This window comes from Neomonachus schauinslandi, chromosome 4 (assembly GCF_002201575.2).
Source record: "Neomonachus schauinslandi chromosome 4, ASM220157v2, whole genome shotgun sequence".
NCBI lineage: Eukaryota > Metazoa > Chordata > Mammalia > Carnivora > Phocidae > Neomonachus > Neomonachus schauinslandi.
In genome coordinates, this window is record NC_058406.1 from 111,809,955 (window position 1) to 111,824,277 (window position 14,323).

Below are 14,323 nucleotides of genomic sequence, written 5' to 3' on the forward strand. Positions count from 1 at the left end.
ATTCATTTTTTCTAACAGATGTCACCTTGTATTATTTCTAAAATATTGTCAGTGTCAGAAACCTTCAAAAGGGGGTGCCTGGGTGGCTCAGTCATTAAGCATCTGCCTTCGGCTCAGGTCATGATCCCAGGGTCCTGGGATCGAGGCCCACATCGGGCTCCCTGCTCAGTGGGAAGCCTGCTTCTCCCTCTCCCACTCCCCCTGCTTGTGTTCCTGTTCTCACTCTCTCTCTCTCAAATAAATAAATAAATTCTTAAAAAAAAAAAACCTTCAAAAGTATTGCTTATTCTGGGGCTTATGTGTTAAATTTTACTTACTAAATTGAAGACTATTTAAGGATTCTTTTTTAATATAAAATTTGTAAATTTGAATACTAATTCCTATTTAGAATTAATACTCAAGAATATAAATATTTTCAGTGTGGGTTTTCTTCTTGGCTATACATAAATCTGGAGCCCCATTCCCAGAACAGGAAAGAAGTGATGCAGCTGTCAGAACTCCATGTCCCTCATCCCTGTGGCAGCCAAGGTAAATGACAGTGCTGTTCTTATTCTCCCCATCCCACACCTCGCCTCACCCCCACCTCCACCTGCGAATACCTTTCACATGCACATTTCTTTAAATGCTACTATCCCTGGTTTTCTATTCCTACCAGATTCTTCCCCTTTCTTCCTCTGGAGCCACTGAGGAAAAAATGGAAGATTTGATGAGGTGGGTACTGTGGTAGATAGCTGTGGGAGTTCTCTTTCCAGAGTTGTGTCCTCACTACCTGCTGGACCTCACATGGCGATGATGTGTCACATGGCTGTGTGAAGCAGCTCACGGGGAATCGCAGAGTTGTGCAGTTTTAGAATTGGAAGAAACCATGGAAATCATGGAATCCAATGTTTTTGCAGTGGGGCTAATTGAGAATAGTAGTAATTATATTAACTAACACTTGTTGAGTACTGACTTTAGTTATAGGAGCCCAATAATTCTATGCAGTAGGTATTCTTTTTGTCAGTGTTTACAGAGGATACTGTCATGCAGAAAAAATAATACCTTGCTCACGACCACACAAATCTCAACTGGAACTGCGATTTAAGTGTTTACTAGTGTTTACTCTCCCGATCTCTTTTGTTGCAGCTTACCAACATCCAAGAACGCTGATCCTGAGAAATCCCATCATTTTCCATGTCATAATCTCTGCCACTTACTATGTCACACTGGCAAACTTACTTGACTTTTCCATTTCAACTAACTCATAGGCTCGTTCAGTGTAGGAACTCAGGACATAGAAAACACTCAGTGTAACAATAAATATGAGGTTTTATAATTATTAGTACTAGACATAGCAGCATTGTTAGTTTTAAATCAAAACTTAACTGATACTTATATACTGATACTTAAATCAAAACTTAACTGATACTTGGTAAATAACTTGTAGGCTTGAACAGCATATTTTTAGTGTAAATTTACAGTTGAGGCACAGTGTGACACAGAAATATCAATTTTTATTTATACTTTCAAGAATACAGAAAATCGACAACTTTGATGAAGTAGAGAGTCATCTGAGACTTCATGGGTGGTCCCTGGTCCCTTTTTCCCACATTTGACATGGAATCTCTTTCCCTAAATAACAGTTGAGGTTTCTGATGAAATTGTAGGCCGCCACAAGGAGTGTTTACTTTATGAAACATACCCACTTCATGCCCTTCAAAACTATAAACTTATAGATTACTGGTTTATTACAAATAATCTTCTAGCCAGGGACATCCTGCTAAGGACATTCTATAGATAAGGTGTCTTCTACCAGACAAAAATCATTATTTATCAGAGGTCCAGTTGAGGATATTAGGCAGTTACGATCTTTGTTCCTGTCCCACCTGTAAAGAGGGCTCCTCCACAAGGGGAATGAATTGGTTGCAAACCAGCTATTTTAACTCTTTCCTCCTTAGTTTCATTAAAAATTGTTGAAAGTAACTACACTAGACCCTGTAGTTTGGTCTGTGTTTTACGAACACCTTTATAGCACAGTTCATAATTATCAATGTCTCATCCTCTGGTATAATTCCAAGACTATATTGTTCCTAATTGATTTGGCTTTCAACATATAGCCTTCCTCGACTATTTAAAACCCACAAAGTCACTTATGTTATTTACTAGTAGTTGCCATTTTAACTATCTTCATATGTAAGAATACTGTTACTCTAACTTTTCTAGTAGTTCCAGGTGCAGTGTATAGACATAGATAAAGCATTTTTAAAAGTATGTCTACATAAATGGATAAACCTTTTAGAATAGGTTGTATCCACTAGGTTGTGCTCTCATTGCAATACATTGTAATTATTTCCTTAATTGCTTGTTTTTCTTAGACATAAGTATCCAAATTGTGTCTGTTTTGTTTATCTATGCAGAATCTGGCATAATTCCTGACACAAATATGATTGAACATCCTCTCAAGCAACAGTTATTGAAAAAATTAGTTATATTTGTTTTTTATTGTTATCAACTAGTTTCTACAAACCTCGAGACTATCTGTAGAAATGTACAGTGCAGCAAATTAATTACAGAGAGGAGAAGATATCATAATGCCTAAAATTTGCTGCATAGTTTTCTCTCCAGTCCAACTTATACTTGATATCCAATCCCAAATGAAATTGAGTTATCAATCAAAGATAAAGTTTGTAACAAGAAATTTGCTGTTTTAAATGAAAATAGAACCTGTTAGTGTGTTCTCTCCAATTAGCAAGAGGAGTCCCTCTTTGACTTCCCTTCCCTAAGTTTGTTTCTGTTTACCAAAATATATATATATATATTTCTTTTGTCAAGATACCAGTTTTTAAATTACTCTCTATGTGTACAGATACCATGAGGCTTAGAAACAGGTAATTTATGGTGGTAATGTAGTTGTATTGGAAGAGGGGCAGGAGAGTGTGATTTCTTTATGTTTTTATTGATGGGAAAGTTTCATTTTGAATTTGAATATTTTCCATAATGAAAAAGTGGTTTTCCATAGGGAAGGCTGTGTGTAATATTGATTCTGGGATCTTGACAGCATAACTGTGGAAAGATGCGAATTTTCATAAGTGATTGTAGGTTTTGGAATTTAGCATCATGGTTTAGATCCTTACATGTTTTGTTCCTTTCCATTAATTATCCATGACATTGTCATGGATTAAAAATCAAAGAGACTGTTTTTAGTTTTGAGAAACAGGTAACACTGTTCTTACTGAAGTACAGCATCATCAAAGCCATTAAATAATAAATGATTTACCACAGTAATTGACTGCTGTGTTTTGAGCAGGTGCAATTTTTATTTTATTGCAAGACAGACAATCTTATATACAATGCATAATTATCACCTTCCAAAAGTACAAGATATAACTATATACAATAAAGAATATATGACTATACTTTGTTTCAGAGAAGAAAACTGCCTCAGGACAAACAGGTTTATGTCCTTTTGGGATGGGATTTTCATATTTATCCTGAATCTTCCAAACAGTTCTTATTTAGAAAATAAATCTCATTGGATGGACATACAGGCTTGTCATAGTTTTTTCCTTAAAAAGGTCTAATTTAAAGCCAGCCAATAAGGAATACCAATAAAATGTATTCCTCTTATTCTAGTTATTCATCTTATTACATCCCAATACTAGACAAAACATCTATAAATTGTCCGATAATGGTTCTACAGATTTAAGAACTTGTATTTCTCAGTAATACATCATAGAATGGAACCACTTTCTTAAGATTTATGTAAATATTCCTTGATTTTTTCAAAACTAACTTTCTAAACTGTGTTTCTTCTGTAGCATTATGCTTTGAGTTTTGACTTAAGCTCTTTGCATAGGGGATGATTTTAGATTCTTAAGAGTATTTCTGAGACACTAATGCCAGTCTCCTCCCAGTTAGAATTATGGGTTTTCACCCTCATTGCTGCCTCCTGCATGGCTGTTTCATTTCTCTGTATCTTTTTATGATCCCTCACTAGATCTTATCTTCCAGAAGTCACCAGGGTGGGAGGATGGAATATATGTAGAGTTGATCTTGAGGTTCAATACACACAGTTCTGGTCTCAAAGAGACACAGCAAACTGTGTGCCCTCCTTGCTGTGATGAGAGAGCAGGAATATCAAGACATGGGACACAAACATACATCATCTCATACACACATGTATGCATGTGCACACACAATCACACACATGTAAACACATTTAGTCACACTCACACATGCATGCACACACATATACTCATGCAAACTAACATGCACAAACTTGTATACTCACACGTGCATACATAAACAATCACACACATATTCACACACACACACACGCAGGCATGCACACCCACAATTCACACACAGAAAGACATATATTCACACTTTCACATATGCATGCCCGCATGAGCACACACACATGCACACACAGACACACACTCACTTACTCGCACATGCATGCACACGTGTGCACACATACACACTTTTGACAAATGAATACTTTTGTGTAAGTGGTATTTTCTCTAACATATATGACTCACTTTTTCATTCCTAAAAGCAGTGCCCTAAAATGACAAAGCCACTCCCTCTTCCTCCGGTTTGGGGAAATTGGTGTCCACAATAATAGAGAACTGAGAACATCTCTCATGGGCACTCAGCTATTTCTCTCTCTCCATGGGCTGCAAACTTAGATAAAAAGACATGCAGGATAATCTGGCTAAAGTTCAGACTCCAATAATGGCAACAGATGCCATAAGGGTACATGGGGTGCTAAGTGAAAGAGAACCCATTACTATAATTACTATAATTTTATTCCATAATTGTATATTTGTGCACTGCATAAGAATCCTTCAAGAAAATCTCCTGGGTCTTACTGTTCCATAAAGAGATTTGTATATTTCTCACATCAGTAGGGCTTGTTCCTGAAGTTACTCTCTGTATAAATATCCCTTCTATATGGTAGCCAAGATTTTTAACCAAGGGATGAATGCCAACCAATATTTAAGCTATTCCCATTTACATTTAGTTATAAGAATACAAGGACACCAAAGAAAATCACTGAAATTTTAGAAATGCTCAAAAGAGCACTTTGGGTTCATTCAGGAGAACTTTGCCTTTCTGCCTTAAGTCATGTTAGATGCCATGAAAATCTGGAGTGTAGACAAACATCATCATAGTAAAATTCTGAAGCCACATATAAAGCTTTCAATGCAAGGTTTGTTTCCAAAAGGAACAAGTATATACACAAGACAGAAAGTACACAGTGAACAGAAATTAAAGATGTAATGATGTCTATGAGTATGTAGGTCTATAAATTTGGTTTTCCCATTAAATTCCAGGGGGTGCTGCCTTGATAACATATAGGCTTAAAGAAGAGAAGAGACAGGGGTTATTTCTAAATTATCCCTTTCTTCTGCCCAGGCAAATTACAGAAAAAGCCATTACCTCTGAAATCATAAGTTTCAGAGGAAAGATGAGGGAATTAATATATCATCTGGAAGTTTTAGCAAAATTATCCTAAATGTGCTACTCGTGGCATGATCCTCAGCTAGTATGCTCTTCACAGAACACAGCGCAAGGTATGTCCAAGCACCACGGGTGACATAATGTCCTTGTTCAGCCCACAATTAGGAACATTTCTACTTCCTGCCAAAAGCCACAAAATCCTAGCCCAAGATTAACATGAGCAAAACGCCCTCCCTCCACAGATAGAAAATTTGGTAACAGCTATATGTTCATGAAGAGATGCTGCATATAAATTAGATTCTGCCAAGTCAATAACCTGGGAATGAGTGAATATTTTGTGGTTGTTTAACACATGATTTAAGAGCACCACTGAAGGCCTAAATGGTGCTCAGGGGTCTGAAAGAGACGGCATCTGACTGATTCCCAGAAAGAAATTCATGTTGCCACAAAATGTCTCCGCATCAACCGTCATTAACTCAGGCAATATTGTTAGTGTGTCCTCGGGAAAGTGCCTGACTGGAAGGCAAGCCCGGTCCTTATTTACACGTATACTATTATTTACAGATGAAATATATATACTTTCAGTGATATTTAAACCACTTTATATTTCTTGACATCAGGACATGATTTATCATGAAATTATTTATCTGAATAGCATGCTGTGAAACAAACTGTGTCTTTTAAGAAATTAAACTATGTTGGAAATCACCTTTGGCATGTTTAAGTAACTTCATAAATATCAAGATAATTTCCTATTATACATGAACATCAGATACCTCAGGTGTGGGTCCAAGCCATACTTAAGTCAGAACCGTCACTATACGGCCACAGGAAATGTGTATCCATGTAGCATAAAGTGAGCTGGGCACATGCCCTGGAAATGGTTCTTGTTTTTATTCAGGTTGTTGCTGTCAATGTAAAGCATCTGGATTGGACACCTACTATCCTCTGAAACCAAGAATTTTTTCCTTGTCCTTTTTTTTAAACAGAGCTTTTGGAACCACAATGCATGGAAAGGCCACAGCAGATGGGTCCTGGACTAAATCTAGGTAACCAGAAGAAAAAGGCTTATTTCTTTGTTCATCAAAGGAACTGGGAGTCAGCCTTGCTTCCCTGCCTTATAAAGGGGCTGTATTTGCTTACTTGAATCTTTTATACTCCATCCCTACAGCCTTGAGGCTTCCACTGACCTGGGTGGCTAACGCAGCCTGCATCTTACAATTTCAGACCATGAGATTTCTAGAAGTTTGTTAAAAATTCTACCTTCCATCTCAGACTTCAGTACTAATCTGAGTTAATCCGAGATCATTAAAGTCTTCTCTTCCCGAAGAACTGTAAGAAGACATCTCCATGACTAGTCATACTGGTTTATTTATTCCATCAACATCCCTCCCATAAGCAGGATCCTGAACTGTATTTCTGACCCTACTAGTACTCTGTCGCTCCATCCTCATCTTAATTGGAAAGCAGAAGTCTCTGAAACACCGCTTGAAGTTTTCATCAAGAAAGGCGTAGAGAATGGGGTTCAGGCTGCTGTTGGTGTAACCCAAAGCAATGCAGAAGTAATAGCTGGAAAGGGCAGCTGTGCTGTGAGAGGCATTCCCCAGAGCCTCCACAAGGATGAAAATGTGAATGGGGGTCCAACAGATGATAAAGACTGCCACCACTACCAGGACCAGCCTGGTGATCCGACGGAGGTTGCGATCTTTCTCTCGGGAGCCAGAAAGGAGTCGGACACTCTTCAAGCGCAGGATCATCAGAGTGTAGCAGATGATGATGATGAGGACAGGGATCACAAAGGCAAAGACGAAGACACAGATCTTCATGAAGAGGTCCCACCAGGAGTAATCATCATCCGGGAACTGCAAGGAGCACTCTATGACATCCATGTCTGGATAAGGTGAACAAAACAAACAAAAGCACAAAAAGAAAATATTTTCTTATTACTGTGGCTGCAGTATTCTAAAAGTGAGTTTTTTGGGTACAAAGGTCCAATTATGGTGAGATGATATTACCTGAAGTAGATCACCAAATTAGGAATGAATTCTATGTATAATATTAACCATCCTATCTGTGCTTAGATCAATGAAGCCAGAAAGTCACCATTTATTGGTAACATATGCAATTCTATGAAATATATATTACTAGCTAGCAATATGAATTATGTAGTTGTGGAAACCAGTTTAATGTGGATGACTTTTAGAAGAGCTAAATTGGTAATATAGCATAAGCCCTTACTTGCATTTCCATTCATTAACAATTCTCCCAGACCTAAGGCTCTGACAATAAAAGCTAGTATCTATTTGTAATAAATGACTAAATATTCCAAATCTAGCAAGAGCCAACTTGTCTGAAAACATCAAGTGATTTACAAGAAAGCATTAGGTGGGTCAGTAAAAATTTATACAAAGTGTGTTTAAATATGACCCAGGAGTTGTGACTTAATGGAATCAATTGATTAAGGGTGTTGTTGAAACATGAGTAAACTTTTGGAGAAGGAAGAGAAGGAGGAAGAAAAGAAAAAAAAAAACAGAACAAGGGAAGGTAGAAAAAGGAGGAAGAAAATCATCCTTATTAGCACCATCATCAAGGAAATTCATAAGTGAGACACATTTTTCATTTTTACCAACACTGACTATGTAACAGATAAAATAAATATTTTATTTGATTACTTGGAAAATTATATATTTGCTCTGCTTCTCTTTGCTGGATAGTATTCTCTTTGGAGTGACTTCATAGTGGAAAGAGCAGAGACCAGAAAGAACAGAGACCCAATATAAGCACTTTTTTGATACTTTCCTTGGGGGCTACCTTCCTCCCCAAACATCAACCAGTCCACATTTTTTCCTCTTCCCTCTGAGAGGTCATTGAGCTCAGAGCAGGCAAAACTCTTTGTCCTAATCTGATCTTTCCTTACCAATAAAGTAATCATGAGCAATAATAAGAGCATAATTTTTATTATGATATTTTCTTCTGATATTGGGAAAATCTGCTTCAAAAATAGGACAAGAGTATTTTGTAGTGAAACAGTTCTATTTATATTTTCTAAAATATTTTTATGTGATCTTAATCAAATATCTCTTAGTAAAAACAAAATGTACCATCTTAGAATTTCAATTAGACATACTTATAATACAAAGAATATAATCATTTTGCCCAATTAATAAAGATGACTATCTTAGAAACCTATCTTTTATCAACTAGATACCGGATCAAAACTTTCATTAGTAAATGCAAACTTCCAGAATAACTCAGAATTTTTTTAAAGATTTTTATTTATTTATTGAGAGAGATAGTGATACAGAGAGAGCATGAGAGGGGGAGAGTCAGAGGGAGAAGCAGACTCCCCACCGAGCAGGGAGCCCTATGCGGGACTCGATCCCGGGACTCCAGGATCATGACCTGAGCAGAAGGCAGTCCCTTAAACAACTGAGCCACGCAGGCGCTCCAAGAATTTTTGATTCTCTAAAAAAAATCATTGTTTAAAGTGCTATTACTATGAAGAGTATTAGAAACAAACAAGCATCTTTTTAAATTTGTGCTTTTAGTGGGTTTTTGTTTTTGTTTTTGTTTTGTTTTTTTAAAGATTTTATTTATTCATTTGATAGAGAGAGACACAGTGAGAGAGGGAACACAAGCAGGGGGAGTGGGAGAGGGAGAAGCCGGCTTCCCGCGGAGCAGGGAGCCCGATGTGGGGCTCGATCCCAGGACCCTGGGATCATGACCTGAGCCAAAGGCAGACGCTTAATGGCTGAACCACCCAGGCGCCCCTGTGCTTTTAGTGTTTATGGGAATATTAACAGTTAAAATCATTTTTTTAAATCATCAACATTAATCATTGAAAAAAGTATTAACTTTTGACAGGTGCACATTGCGAAAAATCTGAATTTTAAAAATATACTAGTCTGGATTTGATTTGTCTATTGAATCTAGTCTCCTTGAAGGTAGGGAACACGTTTAGTTTTGTTTTGTCCTTTCCATGCTTAGCTTTTGTGTATTCCAACATTGTCTCTTTCTTGAGGTTGGCCTCAGCTTAAATGTTACACCATAGACATTTATACAGAGGCTGATCCATTTAAATAGTTCTCTCCCTTGCAACTTATATTCTCTCTATATATTATACTCAACTTATTTTTTAATCATTATATAATGACAGAAGCTAGACAGAAGCTCTTCGGTAACCTTTCCTGGCATTTTTCTCTCCATCCAGAATGTAAACTACCTTAGGGTAGATAACCAGCCTGCTTTATTCAATATATAATCCCTGCCACATAGGGTGGCAAGAACATAAGATGCTTAAGGAATACAAACCGTTAAATAAGAACATAAGGTGCTTAAGGAGTACAAATCGTTAAATAAGTGAATAAATGAATACCACATGGAAACCCTTGAAAATGGGGACTGATTACAGTAGTTATTATGGAAGAGCAATCTGCTGAGATAAGTAAGGCAACATAAGAGCTGATGTTTAATCAGCTTCCTCTTGAACAAATTGTCTTGCATGTTGTAAGAGCTCAATAAATATTTGCTGAATGGGTGAAATAATCAACTACAGCTACTTTTACAAGACTTTGGAAAACATTCAGTGATAGGGTTAGAAATATCCTCCAGAAATATCAGTGAAGCTAAGCTTATACCAACAAATAGAAAGGAGAGTACTGAGGCAATCATCAAGGAAATTCAAGTCCACATGCACCATTTTTATTAAATGTTCTCTTTCAGGAAAAAGAATGCATCATTAACTTTAATGACACACATAGGTTGAAAGTGAAAGATAGAAAAAGATATTCCTTGCAAATGGAAACCAAAAGAGAGCAGAAGTAGCTGTCCTTACATCAGACAAAACTGGCTTCAACTTAGAAACTGTCATAAGAGACAAACAAAGTCACTATATAATGATAAAAGGACCAAGTCATCTAAAGGATGTAACAATTGTCAGTATATATGTGCACCCAACATTGGAACAGCTAAATATATAAAGCATATATTAACAGAACTGAAGGGAGACAGAAATAGCAATAATAGGGCACGTCTATATCCCACTTTCAACAATGGATAAATCATCCAGATATAAAATCAATTAGGAAACAGCAGACTTGAACAACACTATAAATTAAATGGGGGGGGGGGAATGGCACCTGAGTGGCTCAGTAGATTAAGCATCTGACTCTTGGTTTGGCTCAGGTCATGATCACAAGGGTCATGAAATTGAGGCCTGTGTGAGTCTCTGCACTCAGTGTGGAATCTGCTTGAGAGTCTTTTCTCCTCCCTCTCCTTCCCTTTCTGCTCCTCCCCACCTAAATAAATAAATAAATAAATAAATAAATAAATAAATAAATAAATAAATAAAATCTTTAAAAAAATAAAATGGACTTCACAGGGGGCGCCTGGGTGGCTCAGTCATTAAGCATCTGCCTTCGGCTCAGGTCATGATCCCAGGGTCCTGGGATCGAGTCCCACATTGGGCTCCCTGCTCGGCGGGAAGCCTGCTTCTACCTCTCCCACTCCCCCTGCTTGTGTTCCTGCTCTCGCTATCTCTCTCTCTGTCAAATAAATAAATAAAATCTTTAAAAAAAATGGACTTCACAGATATATACAAAACATTTCATTCAAGAGAAACAGAATGCACATTATTCTCAATTGCACATGAAATATTCTCCAGTATAGAACATATGTTATGCCACAAGACAAGACTTAACACATTTAAGAAGATCAAAATCATGTCAAGTATCTTTTCTGACCACATAAAAATAGGCATTAAACAGGAGGAAAATTGGAAAATTCACAAATCTGTAGAAATTAAATAATACATTCCTGAACAACCAGTGGGTCAAAGAAGAAATCAAAGGAAAATTTAAAAATGCTTGAGATGAATAAAAATAGAAATAAAATATACCAAAATTATGGGATGTAGCAAAAGCTGTTATTGGAGGGAAGTTTATAGTGATAACCACCTACATTAAGAAAAAAGAAAGCTTTCAAATAAATAAGCTAACTTTACAGATTAAGGAACTAGAAAAAGAAGAACAAACAAACCCCAAAGTTAGTAGAAGGAAGGAAATAAAGAACAGAGCAGAAATAAATGAAATAGAGCCGAGATGCCCTTTAACAGACGAATGGATAAAGAAGATGTGGTCCATATATATACAATGGAATATTACTCAGCCACCAGAAAGGATGAATACCCAACTTTTATATCAACATGGATGGGACTGGAGGAGATTATGCTAAGTGAAATAAGTCAAGCAGAGAAAGTCAATTATCATATGGTTTCACTTATTTGTGGAACATAAGGAATAACATGGAGGACATTAGGAGAAGGAAGGGAAAAATAAAGGGGGGGAATCGGAGGGGGAGATGAGCCATAAGACTATGGACTCCGAGAAATAAACTGAGGGTATTAGAGGGGTGAGGGGTGGGGAGATGGGTTGGCCCAATGATGGGTATTAGGAGGGCACGTATTGCATGGAGAATGGGTGTTATACAAACAAAATGAATCATGGAACACTTCATCAAAAACTAATGATGTAGTTTTGATTTGAATTTCCCTGATGGCTAATGATGATGAACATTTTTTCATGTGTCTGTTAGCCATTTGTATGTCTTCTTCAGAGAAGTGTCTGTTCATCTCTTCTGCCCACTTTTTGACTTGATTATTTGTTTCTTGGGTGTTGAGTTTGAGAAGTTCTTTATAGATCTTGGATACCAGCCCTTTATCTGTAGTGTCATTTGCAAATATCTTCTGCCATTCTCTGGGTTGCCTCTTTGTTTTGTTGACTGTTTCCTTTGCTGTGCAGAAGCTTTTTATCTTGATGAAGTCCCAAAGTTCCTTTTTGCTTTTGTTTCACTAGCTTTTGGAGATGTATCTTGAAAGAAGTTGCTGTGGCCGATGTCAAAGAGGTTACTGCCTATGTTCTCCTCTAGGATTTTGATGGATTCCTGTCTCACATTGAGGTCTTTCACCCACTTTGAGTTTATCTTTGTGAATGGTTTTAGAGAATGGTCGAGTTTCATTCTTCTGCATGTGGCTGTCCAATTTTCCCGGCACCATTTATTGAAAAGACTGTCTTTTTTCCATTGCAGGTTTTTTTCCTGCTTTGTCGAAGATTATTTGACCATAGAGTTGAGGGTCCATATCTGGGTTCTCTATTCTGTTCCATTGTTCTATATGTCTGTTTTTGTGCCAGTACCATGCTGTCTTGGTGATCACAGCTTTGTAATATAGCTTGAAATCGGGCAACGTGATGCCCCCAGCTTTGTTTTTCTTTTTCAACATTTCCTTGGCGATTCGGGGTCTTTTCTGATTCCATACAAATTTTGGGATTGTTTCAGCACTTTGAAAAATGTCATTGGAATTTTGATCGGGATGGCATTGAAGGTATAGATTGCACCAGTTAGAACGGCAAAAATGGACAGGGAAAGAAACAACAAATGTTGGAGAGGTTGTGGAGAAAGGGGAACCCTCTTACACTGTTGGTGGGAATGCAAGTTGGTACAGCCACTTTGGAAAACAGTGTGGAGATCCCTCAAAAAGTTAAAAATAGAGTTACCCTATGACCCAGCAATTATACTTCTGGGTATTTACCCCAAAGACACAGATGTAGTGAAAAGAAGGGCCATATGCACCCCAATGTTCATAGCTGCATGTCTGCAATAGCCAAGCTGTGGAAAGAGCCAAGATGCCCTTCAACAGATGAATGGATAAAGACGATGTGGTCCATATATACAATGGAATATTACTCAGCCATCAGAAAGGATGAATACCCAACTTTTACATCAACATGGATGGGACTGGAGGAGATTATGCTAAGTGAAATAAGTCAAGCAGAGAAAGTCAATTATCATATGGTTTTGCTTATTTGTGGAACATAAGGAATAGCATGGAGGACATTAGGAGAAGGAAGGGAAAAATGGTGGTGGGGGGGATTGGAGGGAGAGATGAACCATGAGAGACTATGGACTCTGAGAAACAAACAGGGTTTTAGAGGGGAGGGGGGTGGTGGCTTGGCTAGCCCAGTGATGGTATTAAGGAGGGCACATACTGCATGGAGCACTGGGTGTTATACGAAAACAATGGATCATGGATCACCACATCAAAAATTAATGATGTATTGTATGGTGACTAACATAACATAATAAAATTTTAAAAATTTAAAAAATTAAAAAATTAAAAAAAGAAATATCATGATAGTACTCAGGTAATAAAATAATCATCCAAATAATCCAGAATGTGCTTATATTTTTAAAATAAAAGCAAAAATCACATTAGAAAAAAAAAAACTAATGACGTACTCTATGGTGACTAACATAACATAATAAAATAAAATTTTAAAAAAGAGAAATAAATGAGAGACCAGAAAAATGGTAGAAAAAAACAGTTGCTTTTTGAAGTAAACAAAGTCAGACCCTTAGTTAGACAGGAAATAAAGAGAAAAGACTAAATGAAAGAAAAGACATAATAACTGATAGCACAGGGTGCCTGGGTGGCTCAGATGGTTAAGCGTCTGCCTTCAGCTCAGGTCATGATCCCAGGGTCCTGGGATCGAGTCCCGCATCGGGCTTCCCGCTCCTTGGGAGCCTGCTTCTCCCTCTGTTTCTCTCTGTCTCTCATGAATAAATAAATAAAATCTTTAAAAAAAAATAAAAATAAAAAAATAAAAATAAAATAACTGATAGCACAGAAATACAAAGGATCATAAGAGACTACTATAAACAATTACATGCCAACAAATTGGATAACCTAAAAGAAATGGATAAATTCCTAGAAACTTACAACCTACAAGACTGAATCATAAAGAAATAGAAAATCTGACAGACCAGTAACAAATAGATTGAGACTACATCAAAAACCTCCTAACAAAGGAAAACCAAGTGCCAG

General features: G+C 37.1%; 1 protein-coding gene across 1 annotated transcript in view; it reads right to left on the bottom strand.

Moving 5' to 3' along the window:
- Positions 1 to 6,803: 6,803 nt before the first annotated feature.
- OPRK1 (opioid receptor kappa 1) overlaps positions 6,804 to 14,323 on the bottom strand; it is a 28,972-nt gene continuing 21,452 nt past the window's right edge. The window contains exon 3 of the mRNA XM_021688277.1: positions 6,804 to 7,336. Coding sequence (XP_021543952.1) covers positions 6,804 to 7,336 — 533 coding nt within the window. The remainder of the gene's footprint in view (positions 7,337 to 14,323) is intronic.